The 25,578-nt window shown below is 37.6% G+C and overlaps 1 protein-coding gene across 3 annotated transcripts in view; it reads right to left on the bottom strand.

The window, feature by feature from the left end:
- ABCC9 (ATP binding cassette subfamily C member 9) overlaps positions 1-25,014 on the bottom strand; it is a 160,514-nt gene extending 135,500 nt beyond the window's left edge. For 2 of the 3 annotated variants that reach the window (XM_005680780.3, XM_005680781.3), the window contains exons 1-8: positions 24,323-25,014; positions 23,858-23,973; positions 19,291-19,452; positions 17,823-17,964; positions 11,831-11,952; positions 6,277-6,443; positions 5,005-5,247; positions 1,593-1,787 (exon numbers count right to left, since the gene is read on the bottom strand). In XM_005680780.3, the coding sequence (XP_005680837.1) occupies positions 1,593-1,787; positions 5,005-5,247; positions 6,277-6,443; positions 11,831-11,952; positions 17,823-17,964; positions 19,291-19,432 (1,011 nt within the window). In that variant the 5' untranslated portion in view covers positions 19,433-19,452; positions 23,858-23,973; positions 24,323-25,014. The remainder of the gene's footprint in view (positions 1-1,592; positions 1,788-5,004; positions 5,248-6,276; positions 6,444-11,830; positions 11,953-17,822; positions 17,965-19,290; positions 19,453-23,857; positions 23,974-24,322) is intronic. The other variant, XM_005680782.3, reaches the window with a different exon arrangement.

The raw sequence follows: 25,578 nt of genomic DNA, 5'->3' as shown, positions 1-25,578 counted from the left end.
TGGTAAAAAACATAAATTGGCTATTTTGCCCAAAAGACAATTTCAGTGACAAAGCATAACTTTAAAAACTATTTCATTCAGATTATAACTGAAGACATAAGAATATACAAATTGATAGCTTTTTGTTTGTAACAGTAGCATATGGCCACTTATTTGTTAGAAATGAGGGAAAAATAACACTCAGATAAACACAACATGTCAATTGAGCCACTTTTTTTTTATGGTTTCGAACAGTTAAATTCTAAATATTTCTGGTCCCTTCCTTGTCTTTCTGGGGATACACACAAATGTGTAAATTTTCTTCTTTCTCAGAAAAATACATGGTTAATACATGTAAGTACAGGGATGATTGGATACAATGTGGAATTTCAATATCTGTATATGATCAGGCTAGTAGGGATAAAACATCACAAACATGTATTCAATGTTAAAGTAGCTGGTTCACACTAGTAATAATTGAGCACTAATATATGCAAGGAACTGGGTTTTGAGGGCAAAAATGGGAACTTCATAGTCACTCTGTTTAGAGAGCTCGCAATCTAGAAAGATAAGCATATCCATAGATAACATGCTCATTATAAATAGCATTTATGGCAAGTGCCAATGTAAAGTGAGAATCAAATTCCACCAACAAGGACAATCAGAAAAAGCTTCAAGGAGAAGGCAACATTTACTGAAGGCTTTAGAAATATGTACAATTCCAATAGGTAAAAAAAGAGGACTGGAAATCAGATTGAGACCATAAAAAAGGAAAACTGACTCATCTGGACTAGAGTTTCTACACGTGAAACTAGGGAAATCAATTCTTATTTTAGAAGGAAATTGGGAAGCTCATGACACAGACTTTCTTAAGAACAGAAAATATAAGGTTGTAAATTTATAACAGCAAATATTTTACACTATATAGTCCCCAGTAGTAACATAATGCCTAATAAAAATATAATGTGACTTGACCTGATCATTATGAAACAAGGCGATGGCTTTCACTATATAGGAAACCAAATCAAGTCAAATTGCCCACTTCACTGGTCACTGAAAGTGAAGTCGCTCAGTCATGTCCGACTCTTTGCAACCCCATGGACTGTAGCCTACCAGGCTCCTCTGTCCATGGGATTTTCCAGGCAAGGGTACTGGAGTGGGGTGCTATTTCCTTCTCCAGGGGATCTTCCTAACCCAGGGATTGAACCCAGGTCTCCCACATTGCAGACAGACTCTTTACCATCTGAGCCATCCAGGGAAAAAGTGACTCAGCCCCAAGGACTCATGCATGAAAATTCTTTACAGGATTGCTAAAAAGATCTAATAAAATAACCAATGTGAAATTTCTGAGCATCATTTGCAGAACACAGTAAATGCTATTAAATATTTATAGCCTCTGAATCTGAGAAATAATTTCATTGGCCAAATCCATTCAATGAATACATAATGTTTTTCTCTACAAGGAAAATTACAGTTTTCATTCTTTTAAAAAGCATTCAATTCTCTGTTAATAAGACTGTCTGCACTGCTCATAAAACTGCATTTTTAAAAAGTTAACGATTAAAAGAAATTTGTCAATAATATATTTCCATTCAAAGGCACCACAAACTTACTCTTGTTGGGTTATTTGTTTCATTCTGGGTTTCATTTACACGCTGAACTATTCCAGAAATACAGAGAGGTCCGGCAAAACCCAGTAAGTCAGCAAGATAACGAAATGTGCTACTAAGTAGAATTGGTCGCCCGAAAGCTCTGTACATTGCCAGCCATATAGATGGAGTCCGATTTGGGTCATCTGCCACTTTTTTCTGAAATAAAAAAAAAATTTGATGAACCAAAATAAAATGATAAAGTGGCAATTAATCTTAGCCACTATGGAAATCTCTTCTAGTATTTCTGATATTTTAAAAGATAAAAATAAATGTTACTGAGTCACTTTCAATATACTACATATAGTTTGGTATTCCTGCATTCTTGCAACCAATAGATAATTAATTTTTAAGTATATATTTCCATTTATTTAGCTAATTATTTTAATTTTGAACACATTCCAAAACTTTATATGTATGTAATATATATATTTAGTTCTTAGTGGCTTAACAATGTGTTGGTTTCTGCTGCACAACGTCAGCAGAATGTATGTAAGTATACATACATCCCCTGCCTCTTCAGCCTGCCTCTCATCCATCCCCATCCCACCCCCTAAGTTATCACAGAGCACCAGACTGAACTCCCTGTGTTACACAGCAACTTCCCACTAGCTTTCTATTTCCCACATGGTAATGTATATATTTTAATGTTACTTTCTCAATTCATCCCACCCTCTCCTTTCTCCACTCTGTCCACAAATCCATTCTCTATGTCTGCATCTCTATTCTTGCTCTTGCAAACAGGTTCATCACCATTTTTCTAGATTCCATATATATGCATTACTGAATGCATTTTAATGAAAGAAAGAGAATGAAGAGTAACCAGGCAAATTTTTCAAACATTTTGTATTATTTTTCGTTGTCAAAGGATGACCCCAAATTTCCAAAGTCCAAATTAAGCTTAATTCCCTTTGATTTAGAAAGTGACTATATCAGTTATGAATATTATCAAATGATACTGTATGGAAAATAGTGAAATACAAAGTACAGGTTATTGACAGTCTAGTTAAGATTTCTGAAGTTTAGTTAAGATCTAAGATATTAGGTCACAAGAGATTAACTTATCAAATTATTACAAGCTAAACAAAAGAGATCATCCTGAGGTAGGAGACAATGTGCCTCTGGGCCAGACACCTGGTGTTTGTCAGGTGGAGTAAAACTGAGCTTTTGTTCTCACCCAGACCCTCCAAAGACAAAGCTAGTGGCAAAAGCTGAGCTCTGCTAAAGCAAAGAGATGAAAGTACTCGCTCTTGAGGTCAAGGAAGACTTCCTGTTTGCACATGTGCCAGAAGGCTTCTTGGGGGTTGAAAAGGGAGGGGAACCCACTCCATAAGTGTGGACATGCACCATAGACCTCTGAGGTGGGATCCACCTTAGAGAACAGTTGCTCACACATCTTGAGGAGGGTCCATGGACCAGTCAAGGGTGAAGAAAGAAACAAAGTAATTGGCCAAAGGTAAACAGAGACTGTCTTATATAAGTGATTTACATCACCTCTGTACTGAGCTCCTCCTCACTCAGGATGCTCCAACTCCTCTCCGCATGTGTCTCTCTGCCTAGCTTCTGACATACTGCCCTCCTCCTCACTAGAGAGGATGCCCATACCCCTTTCCTCTGGGTGTGTATCTCTGCCCTGGTTCTGAGTTAGATAAACAAACTGTTTTCCTGTATGCTTTCCCACACATTGTGCTATGTCTCTAACAATAAACTTTGTACCTGTTATTACAGTTTTTCCCTCCTTGAAACATTCTTGCTTTCAAATAGGGGCAAGAGCCAGGGCCACTATGCTTCTGCCTCTAGCTCCTGGTGGTCTAGTGGCTAGGACTCTTGGTTTTCATCCAGGTTACCCAGGTTTAAACCAGGCAGGGAACCCCACCCTTCAGCACCACTCATGTCTCTTCAGGCTCTCCCTCTGAGATTAATCCTAGTTTCAAACTGTTTCTTCTCCAGGAATGTCCTGTCTCCATTTAATGGGGTCAATACTTTTTAAAGTTACGTTAGACTTGTGCCTCCTAGTTATTACTTAAAGAGATGCAAAATGAAGAACGGTATATCTACTTATGCCAACTTGTGGCTTCACACTTCTATAATCATTTGTTGAAAAGATTTCAAGACCTGAACAATCATAATTACATTTTGGCAAAGAAGCTAACTCAATGCAGTGGAGTTCAATTGTGTTTCATATTCAACTCCTTGTGAGATGAATAATTTTAAAGCTTACTGATATTTAAGCAAATCTGTGTTATAAAGAGCATTCAGAAAACTAAAGCTATGCTTAGACTATATTATTAATCTTTATTTAGAAGTTGTTTAAAAACTATGCAATACTTTTCCCAGAGGTGAAACCAGAGAGATGACTCAGGTTGATCTGTAGTAACCATTTCCTGGATTAATAATTTCATAACACACATTTTGACACAAAACAGAGGTCATTTTCATCATTTACCATAAATGCTTTGTTGATCTAGATTTAGAACAGCCAAAAACTCTTTAACTGATCCACCATACAGTATTTCCTTCCAATGTTGGTATAAATATTCATATTTTAATTACAATAATATTTGTAGGTGACAGCAATATAAAATACATCCTCCACTGTGAATAGCACACAAGACTACTGAGAATGATAAAAAGACAAATTGAAAATATCCAGAGTCTCATATTTAAATCTTTGAAGGCAGTTATAAATACCCACAGAAAATACCAGCAGAAATCAATTTTGCCAGACATATAGAGTGATACTTGGAATAGGCAGACGATGCCCCTTTATTTAATTTAGTTTCCCAATTTTGAAATGCAGAGTCCAAGTTTTAATTAATATTTAATTTAAGGATTTTCATTTCTCAAAAGTTATTCCTGGATATGATCTATTTTCCCTTTAAATAATAAAATTGTCAAGATACTTGAAACAAAACAATGAAAAATCCGTGGATTATTAATATTAAGCACTCTCTGTCCCTCCTCATGTAGTGACTGGGCAACTAACATAACATATTTCATTGGCTTTTCCAGTATATTTCCAGCAGCCCAGTTAACATGACTCAAAACTACTGGGAAAGACAGATGGAGAAAATCCGCTCTCCCTAAATATTATTTACTATTATTTAAGAGAATCCACCGGCAATGCAGGAGAGGGCTTTGATCCTTGGGTCAGGAAGATCCCCTGGAGAAAAGAAATGGCAACCCACTCCAGTATTCTCTGCCTGGGAGATCCCATGGAGAGGGGAGCCTGGCAGGCTACAGCCCATGGGATCACAAAGTCAGACATGATTGAGCAACTAAACAACAAAAGCTTAACATTATTTAAGCTTAGTGCCTTTGTATTAAGAAGCCCATTCTCTACAATCATGGACATGAAAAACGGTTACTGACTTACCTTTTGTTCTTCATATGCATCTTTCAAACAAACATAGTTTGTTACTGCTCTCATTGCTATTGGTAATTTTCCAATCGCCTTCAGATCAATAGGCTTTTTATGAGCAGATATGATGAGCGTGTTCATCCACCAGTACGTTGCTTTTGACAATAAATTCACGAACGGTTGGAGAAACCTCACACCTAGATCCTGGAGGTCTTCAGGGGGCTTTACTTTCTGCGGATTCACGAAGAACACATATCTCTGTGATAAGAAAAATTCCAGAGTAACAATTAACCTAATTCTTTTTCCACACATTAAAAATAAATTTTTAACCATTTTTACAAATTTAATTTCATGAGGCTAATCTTTATATTTTCATACTTCTTTCCATCCCTTTCTGAAATATTCTTTTGAGAAAAAAATTCCCTTTTATTGTGACTAGATTCTAGTTAAATTCCAGAATTTCATATTTAATACACTTAGGTGAATGTTAAAATATCAATTATTTCTTTAAAAGAGTTATCACTAAAAATCAGCCTTTCATGATATCCTTTCCTGATATTTCATGATATTTAGTCAACTAAATGAAGATTTTTACACTGTGCAGATTGCTTAAATGTTTTATCAACAACATTGTTGAGTCACTCTCTATTAATTTGTGGTCTGGCTGATGTTTGCTGTTTCCACTATCCGTTGCAACATGTATCTTGCTATTCATAGCAAATTCAGAGTGCTCTGACAGAAAATGAACATTGAAAAACAGGTCACTGGTATGTCACACAATGTAACAGGCAGTGTTACGTGAACAGGTTTGTAATCACAGACCGGGTATGAGATTTGATCATGTTACTTTGTTTATAAAGCTAGAGTTCTATCTACAGACGTTTCTTCATCAATGAAATGAAGAAAGTGGATTAAGTTATCTTCTTATCAGCTTGACATTTCTGAGAATACACTAGTTTGATTGAGCCAGGTTTGCTTTGGACCAATTACAGGTGGTGGAACTTCCTGATGAAAACAGTTTAATCTATAATATGGACTAAGCATAATTGTTTAGCACATCCTAGGCACTCAGTCAATATTTGCAAATGAATCAATAGGTTCCAGGGTTATATTGAGATTTCTGGAAAATTAATGGTCTGAACTTAATAATTGCTCAACTTTATATTTGTGCACATAACTGACATATCAATGTATAGGCTCTTGAATACTAGTGATGCCAAGCTGACCATGATCTTTAATACTTGCTTCTGAACTCCAGTAACTAAACAAAAATTATTAGATACCCACTCTGACCCGAATGACATTGATCTCCACAGCCATCAAGAGTCCATTCAAAATGACCATTATGCCTGTGATGCAGAAACGCAGGTTTGATATTCCCCAACCAGACTGCCAATATTTGACCAGCTTTATGGTTTTTGTGATAAAGGCCATTACCCAGTACAGGAATAAGGCTGGAAAATTAAACAGAAAAAGAAAAGATACAACCCGTCACTGCTATTTTTAAAGATTTTACTGAAATCTCAATATAAATACAATACTTTTTAATAACAAAGACAATTTAAGATATTCTATTTTCAGATAATTTTGTTTGAATTAATCCAGATATGAACAAAGGCTGCAATCCCAACAGATGTGATATCTTAATCATTGCCAAAACTTATTGGCTAGAAGGAAGTCACAGGTCCACTCACACTCAAGGAGAGAGGATTATATAGTATGAACACCAGGCAGAGATAATGGAAGGGGTATTTTCACACCCTAAGATGTCTAGACATCTCCAAACATTTGGAAACTAAACAATACATTTCTAATTAACCATATGTTAAAAAAGAAATTACCGAGGAAGTTAGAAAATATTTTAACTAAATTATAATGAAAATACTGCAGATTAAAATTTTAGGAATTGTAACTTAAACAATACTGAGATGAAAATTTATAGTTTTAGGTATTTATTTTAGAAAAAAAAAAAAAAGACAGATCCAAAATCAATGACCTAAAGTTTCCACCTTGAAAAGGTAGGGAAAGAACAACGAACAAAATGAAAAAATGAGAGATAATAGTAAAAAGCAATAAAACAGAAAAAGAATAATTGAGAAAATAAACCAATAAGGCTGACTTTTTTAAAAGATCAAGAAAACTGATAAGTCCCCAGCTAGACTGATCAAGAAAACAACACAAATGACCAATATTAGGAATATAGGAAAAATTATCCCTATATCTCCTACGTACTTAAAATGAATAATCAGGGAGTATCTTGAACAACTTTATGACAATAAATCAAAAAAATTTAGATGAAACAGAAATTTTCTCAAAAACTGTAATTATCAAAACTGACGTAAATAGAAACAGATACTCTGAAGAGTCTATAATAAAGAAATAAATTTATAATTTAAAATCCCTCCTTAGTTAAAACTCCAGGCCCAGATAACTTCACTGATGAATTTTACTGAATTTTTAAGAAATAAAATTAATCTCACACAATGCCCTTCATTAAAGAGAAATAGCGAGTATTTTCCAATTCATTTATGTATCCCAACATATAAAAACCTGGCAAAACTATTTGAGAAAAAAAAAAAATCCCTCATGATCGATGTGAAAACCCTAACAAATAAACTCTAGCAACATATAGCATGGATAACAAACCATGACCATGTGTGGCTTAGCCCAGTGTGCATGGCTACTTAATCATTTGAAAAATCAATCAGTGAACACCAGCAGAAGCACCTTAACAGAAATATAACAGTTACAACTGATGCAGAAAAAAGTCTGTCAATAAAATACAATAGCTACTCATGATTTTTTAAAAAAGAAACCTCTGAGAAAGCAAAGCTTTGCATAGCAGCAAACTTACTCACTTGATAAAGTCTTATATATAAAAAGTCTATATCAATCCTGTAATTAAGTACAAAAGATTACTTTTCCCCTAAAATCAGGAGCTAGATAAGGATTTCCTCTCACCACATTTATTCTGCATTTTACTCGAGACTCTCCCGAGTGCAATACAGCAAGAAAAATAAAAAAGAAAGCATAAAGTTTGAAAAGAAACAAATATAACTGCCTCTGTTTTCAGATGGCATGTTTCTTTATGTAGAAAATCCCAAAAAACTTACAGAGAAATAAGTTAAAGTAATTTTAATTGCATTTCCAAGGTAGCAAGATGCAAGGTCAATATTCAAACCCAATTGCATTTATACAATGGCAGAACAATTGGAAAATAAAAATTTTAATACAATTCCATTTATAATAGCAATGATAAAACAAAAAACCTAGTAATAATTCTTAGCAAGACATAAAAGACCTTTACATTAAAATGTAAACAATATTGCTACAAGAAATGAAAGATCTATAAAAGTAGATAATACACTGCAAGACTCGACATTTTTAAGATGCCCTTTCGTCCCCCAAATTGTTCTGTTCATTCAGTGCAATCCCTATCAAAACTCCACCAGGGATTGTTTTTTCAGTAGAAACCGATAACCTGATTCTAACCTGCACATGGTAATGAAAAAGAATTAAACTATCTAAAGTAGTCTTGGGAGAAAAACAAAGAAAACAAGCTATATAATCATAACACATGACTTTTCAAGACCTCCAAAGTTATGGTAATCAAGACAGAATAGTGATGACATAAGAGCCCATGAATGGATTAAAGGAATGGAAAACATAAAGGCAAGAAATAGATTATATTTAAACAGGCACTTGCTTTAATCTTTTACCAAGGTCCCAAAGCAATCCAATGAGAAATGGAAAGTCTAGTATGCAGATGGTGCTCAAACACATAGAGGTACATTTGGAAAAAAAGTAACTTGCCACCAACCTTATATACCATCCACACAAATAACTTCAAATGGGTCACAGTCCTAAAAATAAAAACTGAAACTATAAAGAGTCTTTAAAAAAAAAACAAACAAGAATATATGTGGGAAATATATTTTGAGGGAAGGCAAAGATTTCTTAAGAGACAGAGCAGTAATTTTACATGAAAAGATAATAAATTATACCACATTAAAATTAAAATCTTCTGCTCATCAAAAGACCCTATTAAGTAAATGAGCTTGCAAGCCACAGACTGGGAGGGAAATATTCTTAAAACATGTGTCTAATGACACAAAATACTGCTACAGCTGAATAATAAAAATACAATCCCATAAAAAGTGGCAGGAGATATGAACAGGCACTTCACAAAGATAACAAATGGCCAATAAACTCATCAAAAGTGCTCAAGATCATTAGTCAGCAGGGAAATGCAGATTAAAACCACAATGTGTTTTCAGTAAACACCAGCATGGCTAAATTAGAAAATCAAGATCTTCAAATGGATGTGAAACCACTGGAATTCTCGTACGCTGTTAGTGTGTGTAAAATAAACCACTGAGAAATGATCTAGTAGTTTCTCACAAATATAAACATTTATGTATTTACCCTCTGACCCGGCAATTCCACTCCTAGGTATTTACCCAAGAGAAATAAAACATATATTCACATACAAACACAAACCAAAAAAACCCCTTGCACATGAATGTTTATAGCAGCTTGCTTTTTTTTTCATGATAGGCAAAATCTGGAGACAGTCCAGGAGACTATTAACAAGAGAATGGAAAAACTGTAGTATATTTATGGAATATTTGTGGTATATAATGGAATATGACCCCAAAATCACAAGAACAAAATACAACTGAAACTATGTTATGGATGAACCTCCAAAAATTCTGCTGAGAGAAAGCAATCTTAGAAGAGTTTATACTGTATGATTCAATCCATGTGAAGTTCAACAACAGGCAAATCGAATCTACAGTGAGGAAAAATCAGATTAGATGTTCCGCTACAGAGATGAAAAAAGGACTGATTAGCAAGGGGCACAAGAGAATTTTCAAGAATGATGGCAACACTTTAGATCATTACAGAGTTAAACAGGTGTGTGCATTTAGTAGACTGAGATTTCTATACGTTGGTATATAAATTTTATCTCACAAAAAGAACTGCAAATATTTAACTTTAGCTAATAATGTGCATGCTGAAATAATTAGGAAGTGATGAATATCAATTCCTGCAACATACTTTAAAATGCATCAAAAAATTAGGATGAATTGATAGATGGATAGAAGAAAGCAGATATTTGTTAAAATAAATAGAAGAAAATAACAGAATTTAGGTGGTAGGAAAATGAGTATTCATATAATTCTTTCAATTTTCTGTATGTTTGGTGATGTTTATAATGTAATGTTGGGACAAAATTACTAGTTCTGTATTCTAAAAATGTGTGACTCTTCTAGATCCAAATATTCCTCCCTCATGCAAAGAATTGACTCATTGGAAAAGACCCTGATGCTGGAAGGGATTGGGGGCAGGAGGAGAAGGGGACAACAGAGGATGAGATGGCTGGATGGCATCACCAACTAGATGGACATGAGTTTGAGTGAACTCCGGGAGTTGGTGATGGACAGGGAGGCCTGGCATGCTGTGATTCATGGGGTCGCAAAGAGTTGGACAGGACTAAGCGACTGAACTGAACTGAAAGTAAGGAAAAAGTTAGATGAGCTTTCAATTCTATAAGTCCTTTCATAAATATGATCAGATTATGCCCTCTGCCTTGTATCTACATGAAAATTTAGAGCAGGATTCTGACTGCATTTCTCTCAAAATTTTATTAAAATACACATCTCCTTTCTAATCACATCTTAAAACTCTTATATCCTCATCAGTTTTTCAGAAACATTGTCCAGACTATTGAATTCTCAATGTTACATTTATTTTTGCTGTTGCCTTTCTGGGCATCCACATCAAAAGATTTCTCTGATAATGTCTGCTTACCACGTTGAACCAAACAGCTTTCTATTAAGATAATTAGGATTTGGACAAGCCTTTTAAATTAATATTTAATTCTGACAACTTGTCTTTGTTTGATTACCTTTACCAAATCATATAACGTGATGCAACACAGAATTAAATAAACAGCACTTATCACTTATTCACATCAAATTTTGATGCCTGCTGGATATGCAAATAAAATATTTGCACGGTTTAATTATTCCTTTTCCTAATTGCAGTAGTCAATGTCATTGTCATCAAATAGCAATCAAACCAAATCCATAAACCTTAGAAAACTAAACATTCACACAAACACATACAATCTTGCCTACCATTTTAGAGGACACAGAGGCCCCTGCAGCCCTCGCATAATCCATGTTCTGTAATCTTCATCTCAGCTTTCTGTATAAAAGTGTCCATGAAGGAATGCAAGGATGGATCAGAGTATTGTATTTATAACTATTGGGGATGAGTTCAATCATTTCAGCATAAAGCAGAATATGAAAGTGGGAAAACTTTAGACAGTCTCTGATTTCCACAGGACAAGAAGGCAAGAGAGGCTTAGAAAAAATAATGCTAAGCAGGATGCCAAGGTGAGGGGCTGTGCTCTGGGGGCAGCTGTTGCTCAGGACAGTATTGTTGTTAGCATACAATGGAGCACGCTCTGCTGCAAAGAGCCTCCCCCTGTGCCCCTATATCTGTCTCGACAGAAATCCCAAGAAGAGTGTGACATGCCCACAGTATCCATTATGAAAGACTTGGGTCTTTGGAAATGCCTCAAGACTTCCAAGCCAGAGTCAGAAATACGCAGAAATAGCCGAGGTGACTTGCTCTTTAGGTGTCCTGAGGGGATGGAGTTTTCACAGCCTAGAGCAATAAACAACTGACGAATGGGAGACTAAAGAGAATTAATTATTATGGTTTTCCCATGCCTTCCAGTCCAGCTGGTGCTGAAAGCATTTACTCTGAGGAAAAAGAAAACCAAATAGTTGTTTGGGAAAAAACAACAACAGCACTTGATCATACTCACCTAAAAGTAACTTAGGAAAATTTGATGTTTCAATATTATGATAATATACTATGGATGTGGTGGTAGCAACAAATCCCATCACCGCAGGCATGAAGAGGTGGAGATGCCTCGACTCCCGCCGTCTACAGAGAGTGGTACAGCATCAGTGTCTACAGCTGAAGGTTCCAGACAGTTTCTCATTTTTGCTTCCAGTTTTTTCATTAAAATGCTCCCTTACCAATATTTAAAATGCAGAATGAGGTATTTCATATACAGAATGCTAAGAGCACAAATAAGGAAGACTACCTTGAGTGCTCAGTCACTAAGTTGTATCTAACTCTTTGTGGCCCCATGGACTGTTGCCCGCCAGGCTCCTCTGTCCATGGGATTTCCCAGGCACTGGAAAATGGTTTGCCATTTCCAAGGGATCTACCTGACTTAGGGATCGAACCTATGCCTCCTACATTGGAAGGCAGACTTTTTACCAATGAGCTACCAGGGAAGCCCAAGGAAATATAATTCTGCTGAAAGGGTTTATCCTATCATGGAGGGTTAGATAAATACAGCTAAACAAAACATTACAATGCTTACAACAAAAGCAAATAGATAGCTATTCCTATATTGAAGGACAGAACTGCTGAAATAATTTAACCTAAAGCGAGTAAAAACAATAAACTAAATATGAACTCTACTGTATGTGAAAGTACATTTATTCTTTAGATAGTTTTCCCAAATGTTATGGTCTTCAATGGGTTTCCCTTATGGCTCAGCTGGTAAAGAATACTCCTGCAATGTGGGAGACCTGGGTTCGATCCCTGGGTTGGGAAGAACCCCTGGAGAAGGGAAAGGCTGCCCACTCCAATATTCTGGCCTGGAGAATTCTAAGGACTGTGTTAGTCCATGGGGTCGCAAAGAGTCGGACACGACTGACCGACTTTCACTCACTCACTCACTCCTGCATGGTCTTCAACGATGTCTCCATGTTCACTAATTCATTCAACACATGTATATGTTTGTTGGTCCAGACACTGCATTAGACTGTGGGATACAACAATGAACAAGGTAAGATATAGTGTCTGTGGTCACAAAGTCTAGAGTGCTCTAAGAAGAACAACTAGAAACAAGAAATTATAACTTAGGTGAAGGGACCGGGAATTGATGCAGAACTAGTGCCTGAGACAGAGAAAGCCCTGAAAGAAGTGACTTCTACGCTGAGACTTTAAGAATGAGGAACTGCTACTCAGAGGAAGGATGGGAAGACTGCTCCAAGTGGAGAGTCTAGATATGTTCAAGGGCTGTGGTGCTGTTGTTTAGTTGCTCAGTTGTGTCCGTCTCCTTTGCAACCACAGGGACTGTAGCCCACCAGACTCCTCTGTCCATGGGACTCTCCAGACAAGAATACTGGAGTGGGGTTGCCATTTCCTCCTCCACTGGATCTTCCCGACCCAGGGATCAAACCCACGTCTCCTACATTGGTAGGCAGATTCTTCACCACTGAGCCACCTGGGGAGCCCATACATTCAAGGGTACTTGGAGCAATTCAGTGTGACTGCAAGGACATGACACTTCATTCTGAGGGCAACAGAGAGCTTCAGTTAGATCAGAAATATGCCAGGCCAATGTGCAGATAGCCCTCAATTCCATTTGTATTAAAAATGCCATACATGTACATTTTCTCAAATGATTTAAATGTATTAGCATACAAGTGATATCAAGAAGAAAGTAAGTAGTCTGAGAATGCGGGAAAGAGAAACAATTTAGGAAGGTCATAGAAGAGGTACAGCTGACAATGGGAACTGAAATATAAAAAGGGAGCCACTCATCAGGAAACTGGTGGAAGAGCACGTAATAAGCAGGGAAAAGAATGGGCAAAATTCCAAGCAGTTTAATGTCCCTTAAATAGAAAGTCTGAGTTTGGATATATTATGAAAGGTATGGTAAGAAGCTGAAACCTAATCTTGCAGAAAACACAAATGCTTTAACAAGGAAGTGGTACCATCAGATTAGGGTTTTAGAAACAGATCAGTCTGGTAGTAGTACGGATAATGGAGTTGACAGGTAATATGTGTCTGAGGTGAGAGGAGAGACACAAAGGAAGGAAAGTAGTTAGGAAACTATGGGGAGAGGCCTGATGAGAGATGATGAAAGCCCAAGTTAAGCTTTGGCAGCAGTAACATGGAGGAAATAATACCTTCGGAAAAGACTCTCAACATGGATAGTACTTTTAACAGTGTTGGAGTATGAGTGTGATGGTGATGGCTATGGGGAGAATAATCCCCAGGGTGCTTGAGTCGATGATGGTACAACCAAATAAGATTTTGAGAGGAAAAGCCCATTGGAGAGAGGAAGCTAATATGTTTCAACAGGAATGTGTGGATTGTGAAGGTTTCTAATAAATCTGCAAAAGAAGCTGTCTTAACAGGCAAGTGTATGCAGAGATTTGAAGTCACGAATACTGAGAGGATAATGAATATGTGATAATATTATGATCATGTAAGAGTTGGCTTACAAAACACCAACCACCTCCCAGAAATAGTTCAAATAATCAAAGAGAAAAAATAGGAAACAAATATTTCATCAGTAAAAAATTTAAAATGCTTCTGCTGCTGCTGCTGCTGCTAAGTCACTTTAGTCATGTCTGACTCTGTGTGACCCCATAGATGGCAGCCCACCAGGCTCCCCCATCCCTGGGATTCTAATACTCTTTAATTATTAAAGAAAATAAAGAATAAAAAAAATAATATTTAGAAAATTTTAAAATAAGTATATTACCTATGATGGCCTATATAATGCAGTTTAAAACCATACCCAGAAGAAAGTTTGTAATCTTAAACAAATTCAATAAGAAATTATTATAATAAATAAATTAAGTGGTCAATTCAAGTTATCTTGAAAAAGAATGACAATCATCAGTAAGGAAGGCAGCAATGAAGGATTAATAAAGACAGCAGAAGCTACAGTAAGGTTTATGTTTATAGTATTTCTTTTTTAGTGATTTTTAACCATACTAGTACTTTTAGTAAGATTCCTTTCATAGCGTTACTGCTCTCCTTACAAAATAGTATAGGTTTTGAGGGTTCCCCAAACTCTATTCTTTCCTTTAACTTCTACTATTTTTTGGAGAAGGGAATGGCAATCCAGTCCAGTGTTCTTGCCTGGAGAATCTCATGGACAGAGGAGTCTGGGGGGCCACAGTCTACGGGGTTGCAGAGGGTCAGACACAACTGAATGACTAATACTACACTACACTACTATTTCTAGAGAATAATTAGCAGACTTCACTATTCTGGTATATATAATCAAATGGTAGATACATAGTATTGAAGCATATACATCCCATCATGGTAGAAAATCTTTAGTCAGGAAAGTTCAAGAGAAAACCAAAAACTATATATCACAGAAAACAAACAATTTCAAAAAAGAGAAAATGATGGAAAATAAAAACCAAAATGAAAACACAGTAATAGTGATTTTAATGCACATTTTTATAATTTGAAGAAAAGTAAAAAATAATCAACACAAGGACTTGAGTAATCCAATCAGTAAATTCTTAGTGCTTATTAATTATATTAATTAACCAAATATTTGACTATCTTGAAAAATGCTGATAAATTCCCAAAGGCATCCATTTAATGAATGACATGCTTTAGTAATAAACTAATCAAATTATACTGAAGAGCAAACTAAAAATGATTCCTAGGCCTAGAAGGGTTTCTCCACCAGAATCACAAATTATTTAGACAGAAGTAAAAAAGAGAACACTTCTTATGAAAACCTGTGTAAAACAGGATGTTTCAAAAGAAAAATCAATAGCTTTAATATTTATATTACTATTAATTTTAAAAATCCAATATTCAATTAGGAAAGTCTTTGCATTATTTCACTCATAGTGAAACTACAGTGAACATCTGTGGTATTTTAAGTAAAAAATAGTTCATAAAGTTTTGTTTTAAAAAAAAGAAAGAAGGAAAGAAGGAAGGCATAATCAGCAGGGTCTTAATATAATAAGTGTGTTAAAGAGGAAAGATACCCATGAAAGTGTCATTAATGTTTTTTGGCATTCTTGCAGAAGAAGCTTCCAGACTAGGACAAGGTAAGAGAGAAACCAAACCAAATCTTCCAGTTATTTAGAAATACTGGAAGATGTCTTTTTCTTTCCCCCTTGTCTTGCCTTAAAGCTTGCAGGGTTCTTAGTTCCCTGACCAGGGATCGAACCCATGCCCCCGGCATTGGAATGTGAAGTCTTAACCACTGGACCGCCAGAGGAGTCCCTGAAAGACGTCTTTTTAGGAGTTCTGGATGAAAAGGGCAAGGATAAGAGTCTGTAGCTAAAGAATGGGAGAGGGTACACAAGATCAAGAGTGTATTTCTACTTGTTTTAAGCACAGGTTCTTGTATCACTACCACTATGAAACAGGTTTCCCCCATAAGTATATGTCCTCATTATTAGCACAGCCTCTGTCCTAAAGTCTCTGAACCTACACATCAACCATGAGTCTGGAAAGGAGGAGCCATCTCTCCCTACTTGATGTCAAGTTTTTAGGACTCATGGGACTTCTACTATCTTCCACTTTATACAAACAGATAACCACATGGAGAGTCAGCCCATATGGTAAGGGAATTAAAAAATGAGACTAAAATTGGCTATGCTAATACAGCATAATATAAATATGCCAAAGAGTTGTAAGCAATTCTCAATAAAATAATGGCTGATAAGCTTCCAAATGCTTGGAGAGGAGACTTAGGGTCTTTAATTTTCCTTTTCATCAGAAACCAAGATGTGCACATAAATGCAAAGAACTGTCATAAAACATTACAAAATAGATGGCTCCATGACAAAAGTCTCCAAGTTTCACCCCTTGTTAATTGCAACAGAAAAACATAAACAGATGTCAGGCGAGGTTCTTATTAGATTAGAAGAAAACGAGTTTTGAAGCTTTTATTTCATAGACTTTAGAGATCTTTTCCTGTCAATTCTTCAATGAAATATACACCATTTAGCATAATTTCATAATTGAAGTTTTCCTGTTACTTGAGTTTATTTTCTATTATTATGTAGTAAAAATATTATCATGCATTATGTTCAGCTTTATAAATAGAATTCATTACATTCTGCTTGATATAAACATCTTTTATAAAAAAGACAAAATTCCTTTAAAAATAAGGGTTTTATAACAAATCATGATTTTGAAATAATTATGTACTCTGCCTCAATTTGTAGCTGTACCTTCATTGATTCTCAGATTCTTTTAATGCCTGCCTCATCTATCTCTGCAGTTTTACAAAATAAACAGAAATATCTGAGAACTGGTTATATATTTATACATAAATACATTAGACTTGGATGGCAAGGAGATCAAAACAGTCAATCCTAAAGAAAATCAACCCTGAACATTCATTGGAAGGACTGATGCTGAAGCTGAAGCTGAAGCTCCAATACTTTGGCCACCTGATGCAAAGAGCCAACTCATTGGAAAGGACCCTGATGCTCTTAAAGATTAAGGGCAGGAGGAGAAAGGGGCAACAGAGGATGAGAAGGTTAGATAACATCACTAACTCATTGGATATGATTCTGAGAGATAATGAAGGACAGGGGAGCCTGGCATGCTGCAGTCCATGGGGTCGCAAGGAGTAGGACACAACTTAGCGACTGAACATCAACAACAAATATGCCAGTATACAGACAGTCATTCTTACCATTTATATTTGTTTTGAAAAATAAGATTATCATTGAGGTGTTTAAATGGAGAAAACTTTCTGCTAGCGCTATGTAGATAAAAAACAGAAAGCATAGCAATGAGCACAAACCCCAGAGATCTGAACTTGTGTTAGCAGAGAAAGAATACAGCACAGAAAACACGGGACAATACGCATGTTTATCCTGTAAAATGGGTGACTGCTGTGGCGCCTGATAAGTTATAACCAAAAAGTTAAGGCTGACTTGGTATGCTCTTAGCTACTATCCATATCAACATGTCCACTAGGATAGCGTAATCCCATTGGAGTCACTCACGAATCTGAAACAATGCCTTCCGCTATTTCACAAACGTGCACAAACAGTAGGGCAAATGTCAGGATCCATCTCAGGTTGTGTCCAGGAAAATGAAGCCATGTGTTGTGATGAATTTGTACCTTCGAGCTTTGACTCCCCCACCCTGAAAAAAGGAGGAAAAGGTAAAGAAATAAAGAATTAATTATAATCATGGAAATAATTTACATTGTGATATGCTTTGCAGATCGGGAAGAGGGGGTCCTAAAACCTTATTCCTTTCTAGAGTAGCAACAGAAATCTTTCTCTATTTTCATTATGTTAAAAAAAAAAAAAAAAGGAATAATTTCAAAGGATTTTTCCAAGCTTGCCTAAGCTAACACATCAACTTTGCTGTCTAGCTCAGGAATAACAAACTCTGGGTGACAACCTGGGTATTTCATGCTCATCACAATTCTTACTGACAGATCTCATTCATTCAAAAGAAAAATAAATTAATGATGATGTTAATAAAAGCAATTCAAAGTCTCAAATCTTTCAAAAGATGGGATCTGTGGGAGGCCTAACCAAAAAAATAAAATGGCCATACTTGGTGACAAGATTCAGGGCCCACTGGTTGTGTCAACTCTTACTCACATGCATGTCATGGAGTAAAAATGATAACCCATGACTCAGCCAGCACCATTCAATAATGCTACTGACATTTTCTGAAAGAAAGCTAAAGCTTTGTTCATTGATGAGATTTTAAGGAGGCTCAAGAACATTACCGGTTCACTCTTAGCTCTTCATTGAAGAAAAAAATTAAGTTACCAGATTATATGTTAGAAAATTTTGATGGTTTTCCCTCAAAAACAGCGCAATGCCAACTCATACATGACATGCTAAGACCCTACTTCTGTCTCTTGTCTCCGCTGTTTTTTTTTTTCTTCCTCTCAATTTTTCAACTATAGAGAAGTCCCATAAACTTCAAGAATGAACAGGGTTGGGAGGGGTATGAGTGCTAAAAGTACTGAAGGAAGAAATTTCTGTTTCTGGACAAAACGGACCCCTGAAGCAGTCTTTGAAAAGAATACTGATTCATCTCTAAATTGTTCCCAAAAGAACTTCATTATTTGAAAATTGGTTACACTTAACATATTCTACTATAATTTATGTTATTGAACTCTTCCAGGCAGGTTCTGGCTTTCTTTGCATCACTATAATTTTCCTTATACCTGATACTTCTTTGAGATTTATTTGTGATTTCTCACTAACCCAAATAGCCAACATTATGAAAAGTCGGCCTTGTTAGCCATTTCTCTCTGACAATGTTAATTTCAATTCCACTTGATTCAAATACCCTTTTGCCAAGCTTCTGTGTCCCATTGCAGAGATGCGAACAACACTGCCATAACAATTGCTCTCCATAAGCTAACTGGATGTCAGAAAGGAATTATTCACTGTAGAAATACAATAAAAAAGAATGTTCTACTTTGGGAAGTAGGTTACTTACCAATGAACAATATTGGGAAAGTGATAAACAGCAGGAAGACATGAGGAACCAGGTTAAGGGCATCCACAAAGCAGGGATTTTGTAACACACCATCGTAGATATTATAGGAAGAAATGTTGTTACCGCAGAATGAAAGGCTCATTTCTTCTTATATAGTTCACTCTAAAAGGGAGAGAAAGGAAGAAAAGCCTCTTACTACAAAATTCTCCTGCATTAAATTATAGCCTTGGTGGTGGTGGTTTAGTTGCTAAGTCGTGTCAGACTCTTATGACGCCGTGGACTGTGGCCCGCCAGGCTCCTCTGTCCACGGGATTTTCCAGGCAAGAATACTGGAATGGGTTGCCATTTCCTTCTCCAGAGGATCTTCTGGATCCAGGAATCAAACCCGGGCAGACTCCTGCATTGCAGGCAGATTCTTTATCAACTGAGCTATGAGGGATATAGCCTTAAAGAGGTATTATTTCATAAAATTAACCCCCTCTATCTTTGTAGCTGAAGAAATAGGAAATCTCTGTGGTCAAAGTTATTTGAGAGTTACTTAGAAAGTCTTTATACATCCTATAAGGTCCACTTGTCAGTAGTTTTTTCCTGATTAAAATATTCCATTTTAATTTGGAAAATACATTATAATTGATATCTACCAATAGCGCTACCTTCAAGGAGTGTTTGTCTAAATAAATTATCAAAAACCAAAAATGGCTGTTTATCCAGAAAAAGGAGGGGGAAGATGAAACTGACTGAAAAGTCAAAATGCTGTAATATCAAATCCTTTCCCATGGTAATTCACTGAAAACGGTTTCACAAACAACTTCAGCGGGACACAATTTACTGTAGCATTTCATTCACTGCAGGAAATAGTAATACCAAGACAGCACTGTGGAGTCCACCAGCATGCAGCCTTTCTCTGAACAACAGTAAAATCAAGTGTTAAAGACCAATTAAATGTAATTCAAGTGACAAGATAATGAAACTACACAGGTCCCAGAATCAGACAATATTTTTACATGAAATGCACTCTACTCGAGTTTTGGAACAAAGGATGCCTTTTTATTGGAGAGCTGCATTCTATCAGAGGAGACATGGACAAGCTGGGAGAAGAGACAGAGGACAAGATTACACACGGTCTTCTTAGCCACTGTGGGAGACGGAGCTTCTGCTCTGGCTTCTATTCTGAATGCAGTGGAGCCACTGAGAGGGTGCAGACGAAAGGAGTGACAAGCTCTGACTTACATTTTAAATGAATTCTTACTACCGTGAAATGCCACCAAGAGTTTTAGGGTTCGGAAAACTTTACAATGCCTACCATTTAGTCGCTCAGTCGATTCTGACTCTGCGACCCCATGCACTGCAGCACACCATGGGCTGAGCAGTCCCCCTCATGGACTGCAGCACTATTTATTTAGCACCTACTAAACTCTGCGAACTTTGCATATACCATTTAAGCTCTCAGAACAATGAAGCAATATCTGTGGAGCTCTTCAAATTTTACAGATGATGATATGGGTGTTCAGATGGGTTCAGTAACTTCCCAACCAGCAGAGTAGCTGGAATCCACACCCACATGTGTCTGACTATAAACCATGTTCATTCCACTTCATCATATAGCTCTTGACTTATATTTTTTAAAGAAATTTCTTCTTATCTATCATATCAAAATAAGTAGTATTTTATGATTTCGACCCCCTGGACTTTGCTTCTTTTCCATATTTATGTCACCCTGGATTCTGAATTAGATTATTCAAGGTTGGCAACTATTTGGATAACTAAAGTGGTACCTCTTTCTCTCTTCCCTTTCATTCATAATTGATTTAGCAATGGTCATGAATCATATAGTTTCCTAGAAAGAAACAAAGTATGTTATACAGAAAAGATAGGCAGCAGTAGGCAAACTACTGGAGAAACCAAATTTTAAACAAAATTTTTATAAAACATATGAATAGAAGGACCAGTTAGAAAGTCTGTGTGTTGACAATCTGTCAATGGTCATATGGAATTCTTCTCATACATTATTTCTGGTAATACTTTTTTATATGCTCTCTAGTTAAGACCTTTTATCATCTTTTTTAAAAAAATGTTGTATTTTAAAAAAACCTCAAGATCAGCTTATACACTTGCCAAATCCTTACCGACTGTTAAGATTCTAAGCTTAATAAGAGAATCAAAAGGACTTGAGCTTTTTAAACTATCAATAAAATGGAAATTCTGAATTTTATAATTATATGTTAGATATTTCTGATAAAAATAGAGGGAACAGAAACTGAAAAAAAAAATGGCTTGTAATGGAATTTTTAAGACTATTTCCTTTACTTAATAGAAATGATAAAAGGAAACTTTAAGCTCACTTAATTGAAAGGCACGCATAAACTGTTTCCTAGAACTAACTGGGAAATTCTTTTTGCCTTTTTTTTTTCTTTGCTTACTTTTTTTTTTCTCATTGCATGTGCATGCATGCTCAGTCTTGTCTGACTCTTGTGGCCCCATGAACTGTAGCCCGCCAGGCTCCTCTACTCACGGGATTTCCCAGGCGAGAATACCAGAATAGGTTGCCATTTCCTTCTCCAGGGGATCTTCCTAACCCAAGAACTGAATCTCCTGCATCTCCTGCACTGCAAGTGGATTCTTCACCTCTTGAGCCATTGGGGTTTCCCAGTTTTCTTAAACTAGTTTTAAAATGTTATTGAAAGTTATAGTATTTCAGTGCTATATTCAATGCTAAAACTTGATATTTCATCATGATCATTAAGGCAGCTGCTAAAATATAATTTGATTTGCAAAAAACATATATATATGTATACATATATACTTAATTAGCTATAAGTACTGCCTGCCAGTTATCTAATCAATCCTGAAACCTACCAATTAAGTGACCTTTGGGTAAATCTGTGTAACTGTGGAAAGAAAATATCAGAGAAGCACAATAACCTGAAAAAGTCCAAGAACATTTTTAGCCATGCACTTGATGTCTGGGACTTCAGGCATTAATTAAGTATAAAAATATTTATTGATGCTGACCATGCAACTTGGGCACCAGGAATTCAACAGCGCACATGGCAGAAACAGTCCCTATGGTCTTAGGCTGTATAAATCAGACTAGACAAAACCCAGTATAATGTAAAAGTTATGATTCAAAAAAACCTGGGAAATACATAATGACATAATCTCACTAAAGTGCATATGGGTAGAGTGAAAACTTTAGAATGCTGTTTTCCTTCTGCCACAATCTTAAACCTCACATTTCCCCTTGGCTCCCAATCTGCTCACTGTCTCTCACTGCATCTCTCCTTTTGCTTTTTCTTCTGCCTCTTCTTTCATCCTCTTCCCCTTGCCCCTTAGTCCCCTCCTCCAGACACCTAGCCTGCATGTAGCACACTTTTAACAGCCAACTCTTCTTACAACTCAACATGAATAAAGACAGGGAAAAAGTAAACTTATTGTAGACCTGTTGACGTTATTTGTGTTCACCTGAGGCATTTTATTAAATCAGGATTTTTAAACTAATCTTTGTATCTCAAACTATCATTCAGGGTTTCCTTCCTGGAACCCAGGTTAAGTTGGGGATACTTTGGGAAGGTATAAATTGCTGCTCTCCCCAGATAAATGCCCTGACGTGACACTCGACAGCCCCGCCCCTTCCAGCTTTCTAGTTCAGCCAACACTGACAGGCCCCAGCATCAAAGAGGAGAGAGAGGGAAGCAGGCCAGAGAAGACGACAGGCCATTTTTCTCCCCATAAACATAAATCCACAGAAAGACGTTCAAGTGTTTATGACAGTCGATAGGGTTGGAGAATTTGACCCAGCAAACTTGAAACACAAACACCAAAAGTGAAACTCTGGTTACAGGAATGGTCTGTAGAACAGATCTTTCTACAGGTCTTGGTGACCAAACTCATGATTTCATGGAGACTACCCTCAGGGTTCTTGTGCCTTGAAATGCACCTTATAAAGTTCCACACCCTCAGGACTGAAAACATTTGGATTCAGTCGATGAATATAAAATAAAGTGAAAACTAGCACTCTTCACTGTTCACCCAGCAAACAGTATCAGCTCTGATGGAAGAGTAATCACAGAGAATTTAACAAGCTAGTGACCCCTGAAGAAAGCACACTAAATGCAATATAAAAGCTTTCATTCTCACACACAAAAAACTCACCCTTTTCTTATTCAGAGATTAACCAAATTACACTGTGAGACAGAAACTCGATATTTTAAAGAACTTATTCAGGGCTATATCATCATCTCCGGTATGCTCAGGATCGGATCACTCAGGAAAACCAATGTATTTAATAATAAGTTATTTGAAGTTATTCAGTCCATGGTTTATAAAACATGAATTAAAAGATATTGGTCTATTTATCTATGAACTACAGAACCAAGCAGGAAATCATCAGCAAAAAAGGACAGACATCCGATTTAGTGTCTGATCTCAACGCACCCATCAAAGTTCTGTTGCACAGCAAAGGAAATGTTGGAACTACTTAAGCAGATAAGATTCCTTACACAGACACTCCAGTGGCCTTTATTAAAAAAAAATCCCAATCTGTAGAAATAAAGCAACAAATAGATACCTTGGGTAATCGCTTGACGCTGCTTCAAACCCCCACTGGTGCACTTGCTTTACCTTCAAAATACCAGCTTCCTACTCTGTCTCTAAGTATAAATTTCAAAGCCGGACGCAGAACTCCTACAAAGCAAAGAGGGACAGAAATGAAGCAGAAAGTTACTTCGTGAACAAGACGGGAAATATCTAAAAGGGAAAACAAAACACAATTGTATTAACTCTTTGCACTTTATCCACTTGGTTTAAACAGGAGCCGGCCAGAGTTTTCAAAGTACAGCTGGAAACCTGATCCCCACGCCCTTTCTTCCCCAGGGCTGGGGCCGGGTCCCTTCAATCCTAGAAATAGAGACGGCGAAGCGCTGTGAGAGCGCGCGGGAGCCTTCCGCTTGCTGTTAGATCAAAATCGACTACTGAGGGGTTATCCTTGAAACTCTTGAAATGAGATTTATGAAAAAGACACGGACTCACTCACCCCGAAGCCAGCGCTTTCCTTCCCCTGGCCGAAGCGCGCCGGGCGCCGAGCAGATTATTTTTAGGGCGGTGGGTGATCAGCTGCTGCCTCCTATCGAGTTTCTGGATTGCACACACTGCTCTGGGCTGGGGCGGACGCGGCCACTCCGAGGCAGGAAACTGAGCAGAAGCCCCGAGCGCAATGCCTGGGACTGGAGACCCTCCCCACCCCCGCTCGGCCCAGCCGTCCGCGCCCGAGCTACAAACTTGGGGCGCGCCTGACAAGGACTTTAAGAGTGATGTGCGCCCCTCTGCAACTCATTAGACACCGAAACTTACAATCTACGATTCCGTTATCCCCAGATAACGGGGGTGGGGGGAATGACTAACCTTAGTATACCCAAAGTCATTTGCACTTGTAATTTCCCCACCCCCTAGGCTCTGCTTGCGCCCTTTTAGCAACCACGTAAGGAAGCGGATTTGGGGGTTTCACTACTTCGCCTCCTGAGCTGATCGGGAAAATGAAGGGCTCACTTCACCCGGAGCAGCCGGCTGCCAGGCTGGATTCGTGCTGTGCGAATGTCTCACCTTGCTAAGCGGGCTCCGGCTGAATAATTAGGCAAACAGTGTTCTGTGCCCGGCATCGCGCTCCCAAAAGGGAAACCTTAACCCTCGCCCCCCGAAACTGGGGCTTTTTCTTCCTACTACTGTTTTACAGACAGTCACTCTCACTCTTGCCCTCCCCCCCTCACTCAGAGAGATCGCAAAGTCTCAAGGCGATCGCGTGTTTAAAATACACTCACCCCACAAGATCTAACACCTCCCCCACCCGCTTCTTGATGCAAGCGGTAAACTTCGTCCCAGGCAACCGTTGTAATTAACACTCGCTCTTATCAGGGGTCATCGCGCTATCAACTTAAAATAACCATTGTTTTTGTCAACTGTTTCGATCTGATAAAGGATGGTCAGCCCGGGGTGGGAGGTGGCGGGGGAAGGGGGATCGGGTGCGGGGGAGGGAGCTGAGGCCTCCAGGGCTCGGTGCGAGACCACCGAGGGGCAAAGCTCCAGGGCTGCGGGCAGCCGGAGCTGGTCCCCAGACCCGAACCCCAAAACCTGGCGACCGCTCCGACTCAGGAGCAGACCGTCCTCTTTCCTGCCAGCCCCGGGCTTTCCCCCCGGGCGCCTCCCGCTCGGAAGGTCCTTGCGTCCCCTAGTGAGGCCTGGCCTCCGCCAGAGATTGAATCTGGAAGCCGCGGCCGCTATGGGTTTGCGAGGACT

The sequence above is a fragment of the Capra hircus genome, chromosome 5 (assembly GCF_001704415.2).
Source record: "Capra hircus breed San Clemente chromosome 5, ASM170441v1, whole genome shotgun sequence".
Lineage (NCBI taxonomy): Eukaryota > Metazoa > Chordata > Mammalia > Artiodactyla > Bovidae > Capra > Capra hircus.
The sequence above is the reverse complement of the archived record's forward strand: the minus strand, read 5'-3'. Positions and strand labels throughout refer to the sequence as shown.